The following is a 22,734-nucleotide window of genomic DNA, read 5'->3' on the forward strand; positions in this document are numbered from 1 at the left end:
AACATATCTGAAAATTTATCATTATACTCTTGCATAATTCACTAAATCTTCCAACATCGCCAAAAGATTTGTCTTGCTGGAACACTCAATAAATTTTAAAAATGGATAGTGTCCTGAGTTCTCTTCTTGAAGTGCGTAGCCAATCAAATGAAGAACCTGAATGAATCAAAAAGAATAATCGAACTGTTTTGAAATTTTGAATATTTCCATAACTTACCTTCTGCAAGTGACTTTCCGCAAAAGTGATAGCTTTCAGGTCTAGCGTACGCTTCAAAACAGTGTTCATAACAAGTAACATTACATCACACTGAAGAAGATTAGCGATCATACTGAAATGAGAATTACCAGTTAAAACTATTATGATTTAAAAACAGTGAAAAAAGTGAAATTTAACTTTTACAGTGATTTCTGCCAATACGATTTAAGAATGAATTACAAATAAAATACAAGGAGGAGTTCGACCAAGCCCGATCAAATCTCCTCCTTGTATTTCATTTGTAATTCATCCTTAAATCGTATTTGCATCGGTAGAGTGTTTGTTTCAGATGCAGTTCTCCCTGAAGAGGTAAGACCTTTACCCAAGACGATTGCACGAACTAATTCGAAGCAACAACAAGGTCGAAAACTCCGATCAACTTAAACTTCGACAGATTCCCCAATAAGAGTAGCATTGCCCTAACAGGGGTAAAAAGCAGTGAAGACTGTAAACAGGTTGTCCAAACCTACAAAACCGAAAATAGTTCAAAATTAGCGAGGAGCTTTTCACCTTATAATATATAATTCAATATGTGCACTGACTTGTTTTCACTAATAAAGGTTTTTCTTTGATGTGTTAATTTTATTTAATTCGGAAGTTGACGCTTCCAGGCTCGAAGATGACACTATGCATTAGGTGAGATCAGATGGGCGTCATATGTTATAAGTCATAAGTTACTAACCCATCTATTAGTGGATTGACCACCAAGTTCTGTACAAAGCGTAATAGGGGACTTAAATGCTAAGCATCGATTATTGATCTCAAGGAAGGAAATCAAATACTTCTTACAAATGGCGAAAAAGCTCAAAAACTTGCTCAGCAGTTCGAGAGTGTCCACAATTTTAATTTGAACGTTGTGAATCCTATTGAGAATGTAGTCTCACTGAAATATGATCATATTTCAACTCAAATGTTATTACCAAATGACATTATTGAGACGAATTTTGATGAAATTAAATCAATTATTAGGAAACTTAAAAACATGATGGCTCCTGGTAATGATGGAATTTTTAATATTCTTATTAAAAATCTTCCCGATGTTGCCTTGAGACTCTTGGTTAAAATTTTCAACGAATGTTTTTCATTAGCTTACTTCCCAAAAAGATGGAAAAACGCTAAAGTAATTCCTATCCTCAAACCTGATAAAAACCCAGCAGAAACATCAAGTTATCCACCAATTAGCTTACTTTCTTCTATCAGTAATTTTTTGAAAAAGTTATCTTGTTGAGAATGATGTCTCATATAAATGAGAACTAAATTTTTTTACCAGAGCAGTTTGGATTTCGTCATGAACATTCAACTACTCATCAACTTGTCAGACTAACGAACATGATAAAATCAAATAAATCTTCTGGGTTATCCACTGGAGTTGCTCTTCTAGACATAGAAAAAGCATTCAACAGTGTTTGGCACAAAGGTTTAATAGCAAAAATGTCTGATTTCCAGTTTCCTATTTATTTGATCAAAATGATTCAAAATTATTTAACTGATCGTACTCTTCAGGTTAGCTATCAGAATTGTAAATCTGAATTGCTACCCGTACGAGCAGGTGTTCCGCAGGGTTCGAGCGTAGCTCGAATCTTGTATAATATTTTCACTTCTGATCTTCCAAATCTACCCGTTGGTTGTCAGAAATCGCTATTCTGTGACGACACAAGTCTGTTAGTCATAGGTAGAAATCTAAGAGTGATCTGCAGTCGCCTCCAAAGAAGTTTAAGTATTTTCAGTGATTATCTGTCAAAATGGAAAATTAAACCAAATGCAGCAAAAACGCAATTAATTATCTTTCCTCATAAGCCAAGAGCTTCTTTTCTTAAACCAAACAATAGTCACATTCTCAAATTGAATGGCTTGGAATTGACATGGTCTGATCAAGCTAAATACTTAGGTTTAACGTTTGACAAAAAACTCACTTTCAATGATATCATTGAAGGAATCCAGGCAAAGTGTAATAAATATATTAAATGTTTATATCCTCTCATAAACAGAAATTCTAAGCTCTGTCTAAAAAACAAATTGTTAATTTATAAACAAATTTTCAGGCCAGCCATGCTTTATGCAGTACCAATTTGGTCAAGTTGTTGTTCCACCAGGAAGAAAACGCTTCAAAGGATTCAGAATAAAAATCTGAAAATGATTTTGAAGCGTCCTCCCTGGTTTAGTATAAATGAGTTACACAGACTCACAAATATAGAACCATTAGATGTAATGTCACATAATATTATAAGCAAATTCCGACAAAAATTGATGCAATCTTCAATTGAATCGATTCGCTCTCTGTATTAGTTATTAAGTTAGTATATGAGTTCCTTTTCCCCATTACACAATACAAGTAGGTTTAGAATTTTCTCTACACAAAAATCACAGAATTGCGGAAGCAAATGATGTCCTCATAGTAATAACCAAATCATATATAAAAACCTTTTTAAATCCACCTAGTGGTGTAATGATGCCTTTCTCATGTACATATAATATTGTGGTATTCTATTCAAAAATTTTCTCTTCGATTTTTGAAAAAAACCAAGTGATTGTTTATCATTCAGTAATAGCCGTTCAACCGAGAAGGTTGTGTATAGAAGCGTACAGTTTAACAACGCTGGTTAGTTTACACGCGTTAAATACGACAACGGTTGAACTACAGGTAGAGACCTGTTGGCAGCAGCCGTTAAAACGTATAGTCGTGCTGCATAAGAGAGCCCTAGTGCTGGGCCAAGCTGGTGAAGGAAACAACAAAGGGCGTTTCCCAAGCTCTACCCAGGCGACACAATACACAGCCACAATTGCTGAGCAAGAGAGTGCAAAGACACATCGAAGAAGGAGAGTGCAAAGGCACATAGAAGCAGGAGAGTGCAAAGGCACACCGGTGCGAAGGCACTTCGGTGCAGAAGCATATCGGTGCGGAGCACAAGGAAGAAGGAGACAAGACAACTCGGTCTTTCCACTGCCATACAACACGCAGGTATACACCGGTGACCTGCGCTGGTTCCAGCTGGCGAAGACAAAAGTAAATCGGAAATCGAGTGGTGCTTGATGTCAGGTAGCAGTAGCATCACATCCAACAATCAGCATCCAACAAGAACATCTAGAGCAACGAGAATCTACACGGCAGTGCAACGGAGATAGACAACAATTTCAAGGTAGAAGTTTTTTCTTTTCCTTTTGATTGAGAACTGTGTAGTGTTGGTTTCATTTTTTATTTAAAGTTTGATTAAAAATTTTAATGTGATGGATGAATCCATGGACGTAAATCCTAGCATGAATCCGATACCCCCACGAACGAAAAAATATCAGGAGAGCTCTTCTGGGCCTTGGATAGTCTTTTTTAGACGTATATCAAAGCCATTAAACATTTTACAAATTAATAAAGGTTTGACATCACGATACTCTTCAATCAAAGAGATCATAAAAGTAAATAACGATAAAATTCGTGTTGTGGTAAATAATTTTAAACACGCGAATGATATTGTCTCTTCGGAACATTTCATTAAAGAGTATAAAGTTTACATTCCCTCCAAAGATGTCGAAATTGACGGTGTTGTTACCGAAGCGAGTCTTTCGGTAGATGATTTACTCAAGCATGGTGTTGGTCGTTTCAAGAACTCTATGCTTGAGGGTGTGAAAATACTGGAGTGCAAACAACTGTACTCAGTAGTTCATGAAGAGGGAAAGAAAGTTTATCGCCCATCAGACTCGTTTCGAGTGACATTTGCCGGGTCTGCGTTGCCGTCCCATGTCTATGTCGATAAAATTCGCCTCCCTGTTCGGCTTTTTGTTCCAAATGTAATGAATTGTACGAACTGCAAAAAATTCGGCCACACAGCTACTTACTGTAGTAATAAACCAAAATGTATTAAGTGTGAAGGGCCTCATAAAGATAATGATTGCAACAAGGAAATTGAAAAATGTATTTATTGTGGGAATAGTTCTCATGATGATATTTCAGTATGCACTGCATTTAAAGTGCACAAAGACAAAATTAAGCTTTCTTTAAAAGCACGGTCTAAGCGCACATATGCAGAAATGCTTAAAACGGTCATTGATGTCCCCCCTTTGGAAACCGAAAACGGGTTTTCAAATCTAGAGGAACCAGAGGACTCTGACTCTGACGAAAATAGTGAAGGTAATTCGTTTATCACTACCCAAGGGTCAGTTAAGAGAAAGAAGTCTTCTTCCAAATTACCAAAAAAGACACCTAAAATTTCATCTTCAAAAAAAGATCCCCGTGTTAAACAAAAAAAGTCAAAACCAAAGACTGTGCCTCCTGGTTTGTCAAATTCACAAACCAATCCAGGATCTAGCACAGATAAAGGTAATAATCCTGTGGGCTCTATTTCACAGCCACCAACAGGATTACTGAAGTTTTCGGAAATTGTTGAATGGATTTTCTCAGCATTCAATATATCTGAACCCTTAAAGACCCTCATAATGGCATTCCTTCCAATAGCTAGAAATTTTTTGAAGCAGTTATCAGCTCAATGGCCAATTGTCTCAGGTTTTGTATCTTTTGATGGATAATTTATCACCCGCCGCAAATGATACAATCACTGTCCTGCAGTGGAATTGTCGAAGTATCATGCCAAAACTTGATTCATTTAAAATTTTATTGCATAGCCAAAAATGTGATGTATTTGCTTTATGCGAAACATGGCTTACTTCAAACATAGCTTTAAATTTTAATGATTTTAACATTATACGTCTCGATAGAGACTCTCCGTATGGTGGAGTGCTTTTGGGAATTAAGAAATGCTATTCCTTTTATAGATTAAATATTCCTTCGACTTCTAGTATAGAAGTTATTGCTTGCCAAATAAACATTAAAGGCAAAGATATTTGCATAGCTTCGGTTTATATTCCTCCAAAAGCACAAGTTGGACAGCGACAGCTTAATGAAATGGTTGAAGCCCTTCCTGCTCCACGATTGATTCTGGGGGATTTAAATTCGCACGGAATGATGTGGGGTTCCGTTTACAATGATAGCAGATCATCTTTAATACAAAACATTTGTGACAATTTTAGCATGACGGTATTAAATATGGGTAGCATGACACGGATCCCAAGACCTCCTGCACGCCCAAGTGCATTAGATCTATCTCTTTGCTCAACATCAATTCGACTAGATTGCACCTGGAAAATATTGCCTGATTTACACGGTAGCGATCATTTACCAATCATCATCTCAATTAGCAATAGCAATTGCATTGCTACTTCAGCTAGTATTCCATATGATTTGACAAAAAATATCGACTGGATTAAATACCAAAGTAGTATCTCTAGTATTTTGAATTCAATGGAAGAGCTCCCTCCACTTGAAGAATATGACTTCCTCATTTGTTCGATTCTGGAGGCAGCAGAACAATCCCAAACTAAACGCTTTCCTGGGCCAACGACTAACAGAAGGCCTCCCAACCCCTGGTGGGACAAAGAGTGCTTAGAGGCTAAACTCGCAAAACAAAATGCTTGCAAGACGTTTCTAAAACGGGGAGGAGGAACTCCTCAGAATTTTGAAAAAGTTATGGCTTTAGAAACCAAGTACAAGAGCATACTTCGAGCCAAAAAATGTAGCTATTGGAGACATTTTGTCGAAGGTTTGTCAAAAGAAACCTCAATGAGCACTCTTTGGAACACGGCCAGACGAATGAGGAATCGTAACGTGGGCAATGAGAGTGATGAATACTCGAACCGATGGATATTTGACTTTGCTAGGAAAGTTTGCCCAGATTCTGTTCCTACGCAGAGCATTATAAGGGAATCTCCTCCAAATAATGGTTTTATTAATAACCCATTTTCAATGATGGAATTTTCTATAGCACTCTTGTCTTGTAACAATAACGCTCCTGGGTTGGACAGAATTAAATTCAACTTGGTGAAGAATCTGCCCGACCTCGCAAAAAGACGTTTGTTGGAATTGTTCAACAAGTTTCTTGAGCAAAATATTGTTCCACCTGACTGGAGACAAGTGAAAGTTATCGCCATTCAAAAGCCGGGGAAACCAGCTCCCAATCACAACTCATATAGACCCATTGCGATGTTGTCCTGCATCAGAAAATTGTTCGAAAAAATTATTCTACGACGTCTCGACACTTGGGTCGAGACGAACGGTTTGTTGTCAGATACTCAGTTTGGCTTCCGTAGAAATAAAGGGACGAATGATTGCCTTGCATTACTTTCGTCTGACATCCAAATTGCCTTCGCTCAAAAGCAACAAATGGCATCTGTATTTTTAGACATTAAAGGAGCATTTGATTCAGTTTCCATTGATGTTCTTTCAGACAAGCTCCACCAACATGGACTACCAGCGGTTATAAATAATTATTTGCACAACCTTTTGTCAGAGAAACGCATGCATTTTTCATATGGCGATTTGACAACATTCAGAATTAGCTACATGGGTCTACCGCAAGGCTCATGCCTCAGTCCGCTCCTTTATAATTTTTACGTGAATGACATTGACAGCTGTCTTGTAACCCCATGTACACTAAGACAATTGGCAGATGATGGCGTGGTTTCAGTTACTGGACCCAAAGCTATTGATCTGCATAAACCATTGCAAGATACCTTAGATAACTTGTCCGTTTGGGCTGTTCATCTTGGTATCGAATTCTCTGCGGAGAAAACAGAGTTAGTCGTCTTTTCAAGAAAGCATGATCCCGCGCAGCTTCAGCTCCATATGATGGGAAGAATGATCCAACAGGTTTTAACTTTTAAATACCTCGGGGTGTGGTTCGATTCCAAATGCAAGTGGGGAGGACACATTAGGTATCTGATAACGAAATGCCAACAAAGAGTAAATTTTCTTCGAACAATAACAGGATCTTGGTGGGGTGCTCATCCGCAAGATCTAATAAAATTGTATCAAACAACGATACTTTCAGTGATGGAATATGGATGCGTTTGTTTTCGTTCCGCTGCAAACTCTCATATTATCAAACTTGAGCGAATTCAGTACCGTTGCTTGCGAATTGCCTTAGGCTGCATGCATTCAACACATACAATGAGTCTTGAAGTTCTGGCGGGAGTTCTTCCATTAAAAGATCGATTTTGGGAGCTTTCATCACGCCTGCTAATAAGATGTGAGGTGCTGAATCCCATGGTAATTAATAATTTCGAACGACTAGTCGAGCTCCGATCTCAAACAAAATTCATGACAGTATATTTTAACCATATGTCACAGGAAATCAACCCTTCAAGATATATTCCTATCCATGTCAGCCTCCTAAATGTCCCTGACTCAACTTTATTTTTCGACACATCCATGCAGCGCGAAGTGCGTGGAATCCCGGATCACCTACGCTCGACGGAAATCCCAAAAATATTTTCAAGTAAGTTCAGGCATATTGACTCTGAGAAAATGTTTTACACGGACGGATCGCGAATTGAAGAAGCGACAGGGTTTGGTATGTTCAACAATAATGTTTCGGCCTCATTTAGGCTTCAAGAACCTGCATCTGTTTATATAGCAGAGCTAGCAGCAGTTCATTATAGTTTGAGTGTTATCGTCACATTATCTCCAAACCATTATTTCCTCTTCACAGATAGTCTGAGTGCAATTGAAGCCATTCGCTCAAACATGACTGGCAAGACTGAACCGTTTTTCCTGGGCAAAATAAAACAGTGCCTGAACGACATATTGAACAATAATTATCTAATCACTATAGTCTGGGTCCCGGCTCATTGCTCCATTCCTGGCAATGAAAGAGCCGATATTTTAGCCAAACGTGGTGCTATTGAGGGTGAAATTTATGAGCGACCGATTGCTTTCAACGAATTCTATAGCTCGTCTCGCCAAAGAACACTTGCCAGCTGGCAAGCTTCTTGGGATAGAGATGATCTGGGTCGGTGGATGCACTCAATTATTCCGAAAATATCGACAAAGGCATGGTTCAGGGGACTGGATGTGAGTAGGGATTTCATTCGTGTGATGTCCAGACTCATGTCCAATCACTACACGTTAGATGCACATCTCCTTCGAATTGGGCTCTCCGAGACTAATCATTGTGCTTGCGGAGAAGGTTATCGGGATATTGATCATGTCGTTTGGACATGCGTGGAGTATCGTGATGTCAGATCTCAACTAATAAATTCTTTGCGTACCCAAGGTAGACTATCCAATATCCCAGTTCGAGACATTCTTGCTTGTCGTGACCTTTCATACATGAAACTTATTTATCATTTCATAAAGAAAATTGGAGTTTCAATTTAATAAAGGCCCCTTTTAAGACTTAGCTCTGATCCCAGCTGCGTCCATGAGTTCAACCAATAGCTAAATTAGAATAAAAATTATGTAATGATACAAACAAACTCGAAACAGTTTATGAAATTATCAACAAAATGTCTGAAAATAACAGCTTATTTTATAATTTATAGAAGGTAATCGTTTGGTTCAAATAATATTTCCGAGTAGATTTCATAATTAATGACGAGTTACCTAAGATGATATTTAAGCTATAAGAGAATATGTTTTAATAAATTCAAAACGTTGTGACTATGTTAGAATTAAATTAGGATAAGAATATTATGTAAAAGTGATGCTACGGCGAAGAAAAACTTATGTAAACTGCCTTAAGAAATAAACGTATTTATGAAAAAAAAAGTGATTGTTTATGCATAACATACAGAATAAAACAGTGCTTTGATTGCGTAAGCCATCCTGAAGGGAACGAAATGGGTTCACTATTATATGCACTTCTGGCACCGGAACCCGAGAACCGGTATAATCAAAGTCGGTTCGTACGGCCACCAACTAACATGACACACAAACTCTTCTAGTACGCACCATATAACTCCGGATTCGGAAGTCGAATCCGGATGAAATTCAGGAATTCCGTATGGGACCGGGAGACCTTTCATTTGAGTTTAAGTTTGTGGAAATCGGTCAAACCATCGCTGAGAAAAGTGAGTGAGATCCATTTTGGTATATATGACCACTATTTCCGGTACTTCCGGAACCGGATACCGGGAACCAGGATAGCCGGAATCGGTTTGTTTAGTTGCCTACTGATAATGACTATCGATTTGTGTAGTTTTGTGACCAGTTTAGAAAAATTTTCACGTTTTTTGCTTCGCCGGTTTAAATGACGGTGTACACTATTGAACACACTTTACCCTATAATTCCGGAACCGGAAGTCGGATCCGGATGAAATTCAGGAATTCCGTATGGGACCACGAGACCTTTCATTTGAATCCTAGTTTGTCAAAATCGGTTCAGTCATCTCCGAGAAAACCTAGTGAGATTATTTGACACATACACACACACGCACACACACACACACACACACACACACACACACACACACACACACACACACACACACACAGACATTGCTCAGCTCGATGAACTGAGTCGAATGGTATATGACACTTGGCCCTTCGTGCCAATTTTCACTAGTCGGTTTTTCAAGTGATTGCATAACCTTTCTATATGAGAAAGGCAAAAAAGTCACCACTTGGGGCTGAACACCATCCATTTAAATCTTAATAATTTAATTTTAACTCATATTCCAAAAAGTAGTTATTAAAACAAATCGCCAACATAATGTTAAAAACAGTAAATCTATGATAATGAGTTAGTTTAGTTTATATTTAAAATTTCATTTTAATTAATTATTTTAAATCTCGGTAATAACTCGCAGGCATGAACACCGATAATTTTGGCAATTTCTTTTTAAAAGCGATGAAGATCTCGGTAATTCCCGAAAACGAAAATCTCTGTAGTGCAAATCACTTGTCAGATAAAATATACCGTGCAGAAGCATATCGGTGCAGAGCACAATGAACAAGGAGACAAGACAACTCGATCTATCCACTGTCATACAACACGCAGGTATACGCACATACAACCAACAAGTACATCTAGTGCAACGAGGTTCAACACTACAGTGCAACAGAGATAGACAACAATTGAAAGGTAAAAGATTTTTTTCCTTTTAATTGTGTGTTCTATATTGTTGATTCCATTAATACTTTGAAAATTTGATTCAAAATTCAATGTAATGGATGAATCCATGGACGAAAATTTGATTCCAAATCCTGGTATGAATGTATTTATTATGGAGAGAGTCCTCATGATCCCTCAATATGCGCTGCATTTCAGTTGCACAAAGACAAAATGAAGCTTTCTTTAAAAGTACGGTCTAAGCGCACATACGCAGAAGTGCTTAAAACGGTAATTGATGTCCCCCTTTTGGAAATTGAAAACGGGGTTTCTAATCTAGAAGAGGCAGAGGAATCTGACTCTGACTGAAATAGTGAAAATACTTCGTTTATCTTTACCCAAGGATCAGTTAAGAGAAAGAAGTCCTCCTCCAAATTACCAAAAAAAGACTGAAAATTTCACCTTTGAAAAAAGATTCCAGAGTTAAACAAAAAAAGTTAATACCAAAGACTGTACCTCCTGGTTTGTCAATTTCACAAACCAATCCAGGATCTAACACAGAAAAAGATGATCATCGAGTGGGCTCCATTTCACAGCCACCCACAGGATTACTGAAGTTTTCGGAAATTGTAAAATGGATTTTCGCAACATTCAATATTTCTGAACCCTTAAAGACTTTCATAACTTAAATTATCACAATCTTAAATTAAATGGAAGAAATACCCCTGCTGGGAGAATATGACTTCCTCGTTTGTTCGATTCTGGAGGCCACAGAACAAGTCCTGGTCCAACGACTAACAGAATGCCTCCAAACCCTGGGTGGGACAAATAGTTATCCGATGCTAAACATGCGAAACAAAATGCTTGCAAGACGTTTCTTAAAAGGGGAGAAGAAACTCCTCAGAATTTTGAAAGATTCTTGGTTTTAGAAACCAAGTACAAGAGCATACTTCGTTGCAAGAAATGTAGCTATTGGAGGCATTTGGCGAAGGTTTGTCTAGAGAAACCTCAGTCAGCACTTTTTGAAACACGGCCAGACGAATGCGACAGTTGAGACAGCTTGGTTCCAGAGGAAAGTAAGGTCACTGCGAATGAGCTGATGGCTATTGTGAAAAAATCTAAACATTCGGCTTCGACAACACTTTCAACATTGAGCTGAAACATTTGAGTATTCGCTCATTTAGCTAAAATTTTAACAGGTGCTGGGAGCTTGGCTACTTCCCTTCAATGTGGAAGTTAGCTAAAGTTATCCCAGATTTGAAACCGAGGAAAAGTCCTTCCTTTTCCAAGAGCTATCGGCGCATCAGTTGACTCTCTGACCTATCCAAGCTGTTTGGAAAGTCAACACAAAGGCGAATTCTTGCTTTCACAGATGAACAGGATATATTACCGGAACAGTTTGGTTTCTGGAAAGGAAGATTCACCATACACCAACTCACAAGGGTTAACAACGTCATCCAGCAAAACAAATCAGTGTCCAAAATTATCATATACAATATTTTTACTTCAGATATCACACCTCTTCGTGGTGGTAGTGTTCTGTCACAATTTGCTTATGGTACTGCCATTCTTTACAAAGGTCGTGTCATTAATGCTCTGAAGAATAAACTACAGACAGGTCTTGACGCTCTAACTGAATATTTTACAAGCTGGAAAAATGTGACCAACGCAGTAAAAACTCAGGTCATCTTGTTTCCACATTCAAGATCTCCAAAACTTCATCAGACATTCAAGATCTCCAAAACTCCATCAGACGAATGTCGAATAAGATTCGGTGATTAGGTCATCCAATGGCCCGATGAAGTTATCTATCTATCAGGCCTCTGAATCCGCTGATTTATAAAACATCTAAACTGTGCCTGAAGAATCAGATGGCTGTCTACAAACACATCACCTACCCCGCAATTGAATACGGAGTCCCTGTTTGGTTTCAGCGCATTCAAAGTGAGATCTTAAAGATGATTCTAAATCTGCCCCCTTGGACAAGGCCTGGATATACTAGAACAAAAATTCGAACAATACTGCACGAAATTTGAAGAGAGGTGCTCAAACTCAGTAAAACAAATAATTCAAAATTTCTACGAATTAGGTTAGGGATAGTTTTAAGTAGGTAGATATTTTATTAATAATAAAAATTATGATTAAACATTAGATGAAAGGCCAAAGAGTCAAAATACTTGTACTGTTGTAAAACGTTGATGTAATACACAAAAATAAGATTAATAAACAAATATTTATGCATTTAAAAAAATCAAGCGGCCACACTGGCTCACTCCCTGGCACTGCATTTCACCTTAAAGGTTTGGTTTTCGAAGTATATATTTTTTTCCTTTAATTTGTTCTCCGGTGGTGTGTGTCGGACCGCTTGGTTTGTTAATGAATCATAGTGTGGGGATAACATAGCCATATCGGATGTTGGAATTAAATGTTTGGTTTGTGCGAATGCATTTCACCAGCGATATGAAGAAGGAGATGGAGAAACCAACATCCATTACTGAATCGTTCGCTGGTGCGCGGGAGAGCATCGAAAACCAGATTAATATCGCAATAGAGAGTGGAATCTAGAGACTGCTCAGGTCTTCCAATCAAGATTTCGAGAGAAAGATGGCATGCCTGGAAAACAGTGTTGGCAAAAAGTTGGACGATTTGAAAAGTTTAACGATTTAAAATAATATGCAGAATAACAATGAATTGGCGTAAAGAACAGAAAAAAAATTATTGTTGAGAGGAAGACTCACTCGGAGTCTGACAGAAATCTCTGTCGAAAACGAAAATTATTATCAAATAATGATGAAGAAACAATACTTGTTGACAATGATAATGACGATAAAAAATAATTAAGTTTTTACTAAAAAATGAATTTCATACGCAGACATTTTATCTGGGAAATCGAAAATTAGAAAAGTTAGCATTCAAAATCGTACGACTCACCCGGTTTGTTGACAATACCACTGGGTAAATCTGACAGCAGCGATGTGAATTCCACCGCAATTGTTTGCGATCTGCAAGTCGACCGGTGGATATACTTCAAGGTTACGCAAAAAGGAACGAAGGATTAAATCATCCAACAGCTCATTGTGCCATACTAGTTAAGTATCTTTAAAACTTTTTTATTCTTTCTACTACTTTCTAAATTTTTTCACTTCTGTTTTTTCTATTACTTTCAAAAGTGCGGGAGATTCCACTGCTCCCACACACAAAATACGACTACCAATGGCGATGGAGATGGTCCAGAGGAGGATTCCTCGTATGTGGGTGAAGAAGTAGAGCATTTAGACTCTGAATACGGGATGTCACCACTGGATGATTCCGTTCCCTACTCTGAGAAACCAACTCCTCGTCGTAAAGTTTATCAGGACGATGGCTCGGGGGGTCCGTGGGTGGTATACTTCCGGCCCATATTAAAATCTCTTCGAGTTATGAATATTGCTCGAGACCTGACAAAGCATTACTCGGCAATAAAATCTATGGACAAAGTGTCGCCAAACAAGTTGCGCGTCGTCGTGTCCGACCTGAAGCAAGCAAATCAGATTGCTGCTAGTGAGCTTTTCACGAGGGAGTACCGCGTGTACATCCCGTCTCGTGTTGTGGAGATCGACGGTGGGGTCCGTGATGAGAGCCTGACAATCGAAGATCTGATGAGGGACGAAGCAGGTCGTTTCAAAAACCCCGACCTTCAGTCAGTGAAAATACTGGAATGCAAACTCCAAATCGATAGACGGTAAATTCTACCCATCAGACTCATTTCGCGTGACCTTCGCTGGATCTGCGCTCCCAAATTATTTGGTAGTGGGAGGGGTTCGTTTACCTGTACGCATGTATGTACCACGGGCGATGCACTGTTCCAATTACAAACAGTGTTACATACGGCCACCTTCTGTTGCAATAAACCGCAATGCGGTAAATGTGGAGAGGCCCATGAGGACGATTCCAGCAGGAAGACTGCTGAAAAATGCATTTACTGTGGCGGAAGTCTTCATGATCTCTCGGTGTGTCCAACGTACATACAGCGGGAAGAAAAACTAAAGGTCTCCATGAAGCAGCGTTATATATCGGAAATATTAAAAAGAACGGCTTCATCGCACCCTGAGAACCCGTTTTCTCTCTTGCCAGGTAGCTCTGACGACCCCGGCGAAAGAACATCTTACCCATTGCCTGGAGGAAGCAGGAAAACACCAAACTCGGTCTCTCCCAAGCTTCCTCGTAAAGGTGTTAGACTGTCTTCGTCGCAGAATAATCAAAAAGAAACGAAAAGTGCTGACTCTGAACCGAAGCATATTCCACCAGGTTTGGGAAACTATATTAAGGAGTATCCAGCACTTACAGGGGCATCAAAACATCCTAATAACCCCAAATCACAGCAAGAAAATCAGACAAAATCTGGATTGCTGAGATTCTCTGATATCGTGGACTAGATACTAACAGCCTTCAATATTACTGATCCTCTTAGAAATCTTTATGCTTGAATGCTTTGATACCAACAGTAAGAACATTTTTGAAACAGTTATCTGAACAATGGCCCATCCTCTCAGTAGTATCCCGAAACTTGATTCTTGCAAATACCTGCTAAATACTCGTAACTGCGATGCATTTTGCCTGTGTGAAACATGGCTTACTTACATTACCTTAGACTTCCACAATTACAATATTATTCGCCTGGATCGGGACGACTCTTATGGAATGGTACTTTTAGAAATCAAAAAGTGCTATTCATTTTATAGAATTAATCTCCCCTCGATACCAGCAATTGAAATTGATGCTTGCCAAATCAATAGAGCTCAATAGAGCTGAGAGAGAAAAAAGCATCAGCTTTCATCGCGTTTAGAACCAACGGAACACCTGAAAATTACCAGAAATACGCGACGTTAGAACTTAAAATGAAAAGTTTGATTAAAACTAAGAAACGCGGTTATTGGCGACGGTTTGTTGACGGATTAACGAGAGAAACAGCAATGAGCACTCTTTGGAATACGGCACGATGCATGCGCAATCGTAATCACGCGAACGAAAGTGAGGAATATTCAAATCTCTGGATATAAGAATTCTCAATAAGCCCCAGGGTTAGACAGAATTAAATTCAACTTGTTGAAAAATCTGCCTGATTCTGCTAAAAGACGCTTATTGAATTTATCCAACATGTTTCTTGAGGGTAACATTGTACCATATTACTGGAGACAAGTGAAGATTATCGCTATTCAAAAACCAGGAAAACCAGCCTCCGACCACAACTCGTATCGGCCGATTGCTATGTTCTCCTGTATTCGGAAATTGTTGAAGAAAATGTTTCTCTTTCATCTTGACAATTGGGTCGAAACAATAGGCTTGCTTTCAGATACACAATTTGGTTTTCGCAGTTTCAAATGGCATTTGCTCGTCAAGAATAAATGGCTTTTTTTGGTATTTTAACGATATCAAACTAACTAGAGATTATAAGAGGAGAAAGAATATGAAATCATAGAGCCATAGTACTCAAGGAAGAGCAAGGATGTGAAGAATAAAGTGCGGAAAAGTGAGACGTGACAAGGGTTATTTAAGTAAGCAGAAGGCTTCTCGTATCTAAACTTTTACCTTCTACCAGAGGAGTCGAACTTAGGCATCTTAAAGATACGAGTCATCCGAGTCTATCAACATGGGCTCTTTAACTGGGTATCGAATTCTCTACGGAGAAAACTGAGCTGGTTGTATTTTCGAGGAAGCGAGAACCAGCCCAATTACAGCTTCAACTAAGGGGTGAAACCATAGCTCAGGTCTTCACATTCAAATATCTCGGGGTCTGGCACGACTCCAAAGGCACCTGGGAATGTAACATTAGGTATCTGAAACAAAAATTCCAGCAGAGAATCCTTCGTACAATAACCGGATCATGGTGGGGTGCCCACCCAGGAGACCTGATCAGGTTGTACCAATCAACTATATTGTCCGTTATGCAATATGGATGCTTCTGCTTCCGATCCACCGCGAACACCCATTTCATTAAGCTGGAAAGAATTCAGTATCGTTGTTTGCGCATTGCCGTGGGGTACATGCAATCGACTCATACAATGAGTCTTGAAGTGCTGGCGGGCGTCTTACCGTTGAAAACCGGTTCTGGGATCTCTCATATCGTCTGCTCATCCGATGCGGCACCTTGAATCCAATGGTGATTGAAAACTTCGAATGGCTTGTCGAGCTTAATTCTCAAACCCGTTTTATGTCCTTGTATTTTGATTACATGGTTCAGAATATAAATCCTTCTTCGTTTGTTTCTAACCGTGTTCAACTCTTAGATACTTTTAATCCTACTGTATTTTTCGATACATCCATGAAAGAAGAGATTCTTGGAATTCCGGATCCCATACGCCCTCAAGTGATCCCAAAATTGTTTCATAATAAATTTAGATCAGTCGACTGTGAGAAGATGTTCTACACTGACGGATCAAAACTCGATGGGTCCACTGACTTCACCGCTTTCTTTAAACTCAATGATCCAGCTTCAGTTTACGTCGCAGAGCTAGCTGCAATCATAAATCAAATAAACATAGATTTCCCATTGTACGGTGACACTAACAGCACCTCTAGTGAGAAACGGGTGTACTTTTTCCATTAGCTACTGTGGTTGTGTTAAATGCGCAGGCAACTTTATGCATGCATTTTAGGAGCATTTATGCACCCATTCTCCACCAGACGGTGCTTTTGCTGGCACGGGTGGCTCAACTACATTACTATTACCCTTCCCTTCGGGCCCGAGGTATACCACCCTTCGCACGACGTCTTGGCAACTCGGAATCTTCCTTATATGACTCTCATCTACAACTTCTTGGATGATTCGGAGCATGCACCTGCCTAGAACTGACTGAGTTGCTGGAAGCTACCCAAAAACGTCACACCAACAAAGCATCCCAATCCAGAATAATCTCTTCATTGCTATAAGCTGAAGAACATGAAGATTCAACGAACGCAAAGTGTGTCTAAAAGATGTCTGCCACAAACAAACGATGTGTTTAAATTTCAATTCAATACTGTGTAGGTCCCACCCTTCCTATGTCCCCTTACTAACTCTAGGGGAGTATGCCGCCCCGTAATACGGCATCCCTTTCTCTCTATCTAACAACCAGACAATCGGCCACGTTAAGCTAAAGCAAATGAGCCCAATAGAATTTTATTTGAAAAAAAAATCAAGACTATTTGTACCGCATCGATCAGAGTGTCCGACAGTCCAGTGGACCACTAGTAGTTTTACCGGGTAAACAGTCAGTTATACAAAACCCATCAGTTTCCACTCCCGGCCATCATACTCCCCTGTCATCTTCCTCTCCCTATCATATCGATTTGAATTATAGAACTACAACTATAACCACGATGAGCACGATAACGTCGACTGTGATTCTAAAACTTCCGGTTTCTAGTATATCATTGTGCTTACCGCGGAACATTCCGGCCGAAAATGCTTGTATGCAAACCAGTATCTGCTCGTTCGTATCAGTTTTGAAACATGCAACATCGAGCCCGCTATACAGTGCGTTATATAGTACAGCAAGTTCAGTTCCTACACCCTTACTTAGAGAAGTAGAATTAAATAATCCTGCCCCACATGTGTCATCGTCGGAACAAGCATGCATACCCGTTCCAGTTGTTTCCTCCAGTGATCGCTGCGGTATGCTCCCGTGGACTTCAAGGTCTATTCTCAATCCAACTGACTCTCTCTCGAAACGACTGGATGTTAACGTTTCAACAACACATGACTAGATCTTACAAACAAATTGCAGCACACCATAGGATGCCTCGTGAGCTACCCGTGTTTTCAGATGGATTCACAGATGCTTTCGGCCGAACAGTCTGGCCAGTCACAACAGTTGGTCTATCTGACCCGGCACATAGTATCCCAGCGTACGTTCAGTGGCACATACCAACCAGCCTCACATGCTGGCATGAAAACAAGTGTCCGTATACATCAGTTATACAACACATGACATCGAATCCATTGTATGGGATATACAGTATAGCAAATTCTGCCCCACGTATGTCATCGTCGGAACAAATATGCGGACCAGTACCAGTTATTTCCTCGAGTGTTAGAGGGGGAATGCATCACTGGCCTTCTAATTCCATATACAATCTAATCAATTCTTTCTCAAGAAGTTCGATTAACGCTTCAACAGCACATGGCCAAAATTCAACCATCTTCCAAAGTTGACAACCTTCCGTCTATTATATCCTTCGGACTCGCGGTCCAAAATCTGGTTGATCATATGAGTATTGCCAATCTTCATGACCATCTTGGAAACCCTATGCTGTTATACGAGTTAGTTGAGAAATTGCCGTCACAAATTAAAATGGAGTGGGCTTGCTTCAAAGCATCATACTTAGTGGCCAACCTGTCAACGTTCAGTATTTTTATGGGTAGGTTAGTTAACATCGCATCAGATGTAACTCTTCCTAGCCAACTATCACGAACTATCACGTACAGCATTGAAATCTAAAACAGGAAGCTTACATGTACATTCGGTGGAACCAAATAATCTCGGACACAGGGGTTTAGATGAAACACACGTAGTATCTTTTGATCAAAAACTCTGTTCACTTGTACCAGAATGTTGCGACAAACCTAGTCACAATCCTCCACTACGCTTAAATCAACATGGCGACAGACGTTTTGTTTATTGTAGTGATCCGAGTCACATAATTATCAATTGTCCTCAATATCCTGGATATTGAAGGTCGATGGAAAGCAGTCCGGCAGAAAGGTTTATGTAGGAGTTGTTTAATACCAGACCGCAAGTGGCCTTGTCGATCAGGGAAAGAATGTGGGGTTGACGGCTGTCGAATTCGGCATCATACACTCTTGTACTCTCAGGGCATACAAACGATAAATGCTAGGGAAATTGCTCAAGGGTTAACCTCAAACAATGTGGCGTATCAACGCCCTACTCATTATTTCGTTATCTCTCGGTTACAATCCAAGGACATGGTAAACAAGTTGAAGCCTTTTCCTTTCTAGACAATGGCTCAACCTCGACTTTATTAGAAGAAGGAATAGCATCTGAATTAGGTGTATCAGGACCGGTTGATAGCCTATGGCTCAGTTGGACAGAAAATGTGACGTGCGAAGAGAAAGATTCTCAGTGTGTGTCGATTGTAATCTCTGGACAAGGACAGAAGAAACAATTCAGACTGAATGATGTTCGAACAGTAAAAAACTAAAGTTACCAACTCAAACCTTTCAATATGACGTACTACAGGAAACATATCCCCACTTGAAAGGCTTAAATGTTCGTAGTTATACAAACGTATCTCCGAGAGTAATCATAGGGATAGAACACGTGCGTTTACTAACTAGCGGTAAAGACACGCTTAAGTTGATATGTTTTTGGAAGACAATCGAGAGACGGTAACCCTATCGAACAATTACATGCTCACTCCGAAATCGGAAACCTGGAACTTCACGATATAATGAGAAAGTTTTTCCTCTCCGAAGAGGCCAATGCTACGGTCAAACCAATCACAGAACACGACAAGCGGGCAGAATACATACTGAAAACCAGTACTCGCAGAGTAGGAAAAGCATTCGAAACGGGGTTACTATGGAAAACCGACTACGTTGCATTCCCCGATAGCTATCCAATGGCAATACACCGATTGAAGTCGTTAGAAAAACGCTTATCCAAGAATCCGGGTCTTGAAGATCTGGTGAAAGTAAATATTGCCGAATATGAAGCAAAGGGATACACCCATCGAATCTCACATGAGGAGCTACGATTGACCAATAAGGACCGCGTTTAGTACCTTCCACTAGAAATAGTCACAACACAAAGAAAACCAGGAAAGTTAAGACTGATTTGAAACGCGGCAGCATCGGTGAATGGAATTTCATTCAATGATATGCTACTTAAAGGTCCAGACATGATAACGTCTGTTCCTTCTATATTGATGTGCTTCCGATAACGAAATATTGCCTTAGTTGCTGATATAAGAGAGATGTTTCATCAAATTCGGATTTGTGATCAAGATAAACAGTCTCAGAGATTCTTGTGGAGGAAGAAAATTATAGAAGCTAAAAAAATAATGCATTTTAGCAAGAACTCATGCAAATTTTGCTATCAGAAAAACTGTTCGGTCAAGAAATGTGTGCAACAGCTACAAAATGTTCAGTAGACGTTAGAGTTTTCGAGATAAGTTTCTGCGAATTATAAACGGGCCGACTGAAGAACCACGAATTGCAACAATTGCTTAGTGAACAACAGAAAACCAGTTTTCCGAGCTATTTAGAGACTTAAGCTTGGTAAAACAAAAATCACCAGGTAAAGATCATGTAAATTAAATTATTATTCATTATAGAACCGTGATATCTTTTATCGAAAGAGAGCGCATCATCAGCTGTTAATGTTATTGTTGAAGCTTACCTGAATGATTGTGTGAGTTGTGGTAACTCTGGAGGTGGACAACATACTAATTCATTCCTTTCCTTACAACGTTTTCTTTGTGCTTCTTCAGATTTGGACTTATCTTCTTTACTGTAATGATAAAAGTAAATATTGTACCAACTGAAGTACTGGGCTTTCAGTTTATAAACTCCTTTTTTATCAGATTTAGTCGGCTTTTCGAATGTTGCGATTTCGTCAATTACACTTTCCATTCCAGTTTCGCTACTACAATCTTCATTAAGAGCGCGATTTAACTCTGAATGAGAATAAGGTTTAATGCACAATTGCTGTATGATTTCTTTCTTTATTCGAGTTTCCTCTGTCACCATTCCTATTCCAGGAACGAAACGCTCACCAATAATAACTATCAATAGCTCTAGAAATTCGTCAACCATATTGATAATCTGTCTGATTCCATCTTCCTCTGGATTAGTTACAGTTGAGACATCGAAATCATCGTATGTCCATTCAATTAAGTTGAATTTGCTCATAATATGAATAAGATATTCATTACTTTCAATCAAAGAAGCACCAATCTGCAATATAGCTATGTCACGGTCTAGCATTTCATAACGACACTTGACATTACGGTAGAAGTAAAGCTGATTTAATAATGAATAACCATTTCTGCGCCACATACCGGCGTATACCTGTGATATCATCGTTCTCGTACACAATACAGGCTCAATAATTTGTTCTGGAGTTGGCTTATCAGTTAAGGATGATGCTACTGTATCGTACGTTAAATTAAACTTTTCGAAATGGATATAAAGACCGGCTAGAAAACGTGTTAGCGGTAAATGTATTGAAACCGGTTTAGATGCCACATCGTAAATCAGGCATGAAGCACTGTGATCCGCTAGCTCTTTTACTTCGACATTAGTTTCAGATACTATGAATTTGATTTCAGTTAATGCAGCCAATAACATACGATATACTTTTACAAGCACTACTTTATCCGTGCTGCACCATTCTAAAATCAAAGTAATAAGGTGGGAGAGTTTCAAATGCAGAGTGAACGCAGTTTCCCATTCAGGTTCGTACTCCATATGTTGACCTATTTGTCGAGTAACAGCATCCATACCTTGCATACATTTTAGTAAACGTATTAAAATCTGAACACCATGGAGGAATCCTGTACGTAGTTCTTGTGTCCACACATCGGGTTTGAAACTGAGCATGTATTTCAAATCGATTAAAATATAAGATGCACGTTTAAATACGTTCATCGTCGACGTATTCTTAGCGAATTGTAGATGTTTGTTTTTGATATATTTTTCAATAGATTCAGAGTAAAACGTATGCATTAGTTTGAAAAAAGCTAACTCATGAGCAATCAGATGATGTGCAATAGTTGGCACAGTAAATAGCTGCACACTAAGCGAAGCAATCGAAAATGAATGATAATGGTCATCTCTAATGAAGTCTTGCATCAGATTGGCATATAGTTTTGTGAACATAACAGCTAGCGCCTTTTTATTGTTGTACTCCATTAACATGCCCGAAATCAGCAGTCTGTGCCAACAAGTACGTGCGGATTTCCATAGTTTGTGATCATTACTTATGATTTGTTTTAAGTTGTATGCCACACCAACTTCTCCCACTATCGTACAAAATATTGACCTAAACGTTGAGTGTTTGGTCACAAAATCTTGAAACCTGGAAAACAGCATATTAGTTATGTAATCATTTTGCATTTTTTTAACTTTTTCAATATCCATCAACCGTCCTTAATATTGTAGATGTTCAAGTAGTTTGTATTTCCGTTGATGGCATATTGTCTTTGTAAAAGCTGAAAAATGCGTAGCTTACCAGCCAAGAATCTGCATTGCCAAATGTTGACAGGCTACCTCAGATTTATGAAGCACTGTAACTTTTAAAGGAGAAGATTTGGTTGTCATTGTTGATCGAATAGCCCTATTTTCGATATCTTCCTTCAACTTCTTACACTGCTCAAATGAAGCACATTTCACTACTGCTCTTCCTTCCCGATCGATACTAGTGACGTACTCAATAGCCTCTTTTTGAGAACATTTCACGATAGCGGTTAAAGTTTGGATTACCTATAAATTATCATAATTAATAAAAATAATAACAATAATAATAATAATAATAATAATAATAATAATAATAATAATAATAATAATAATAATAATAATAATAATAATAATAATAATAATAATAATAATAATAATAATAATAATAA

General features: G+C 38.8%; 1 protein-coding gene across 1 annotated transcript in view; it reads right to left on the bottom strand.

Moving 5' to 3' along the window:
* The window catches only part of LOC131426682 (E3 ubiquitin-protein ligase UBR1-like), a 77,896-nt gene that overhangs the window by 32,417 nt on the left and 22,745 nt on the right, over positions 1-22,734 (bottom strand). Inside the window, exons 4-7 of the mRNA XM_058589580.1 lie at positions 22,341-22,591; positions 20,508-22,187; positions 218-329; positions 28-156 (exon numbers count right to left, since the gene is read on the bottom strand). Coding sequence (XP_058445563.1) covers positions 28-156; positions 218-329; positions 20,508-22,187; positions 22,341-22,591 — 2,172 coding nt within the window. The remainder of the gene's footprint in view (positions 1-27; positions 157-217; positions 330-20,507; positions 22,188-22,340; positions 22,592-22,734) is intronic.

Source organism: Malaya genurostris, chromosome 1 (assembly GCF_030247185.1).
Source record: "Malaya genurostris strain Urasoe2022 chromosome 1, Malgen_1.1, whole genome shotgun sequence".
Lineage (NCBI taxonomy): Eukaryota > Metazoa > Arthropoda > Insecta > Diptera > Culicidae > Malaya > Malaya genurostris.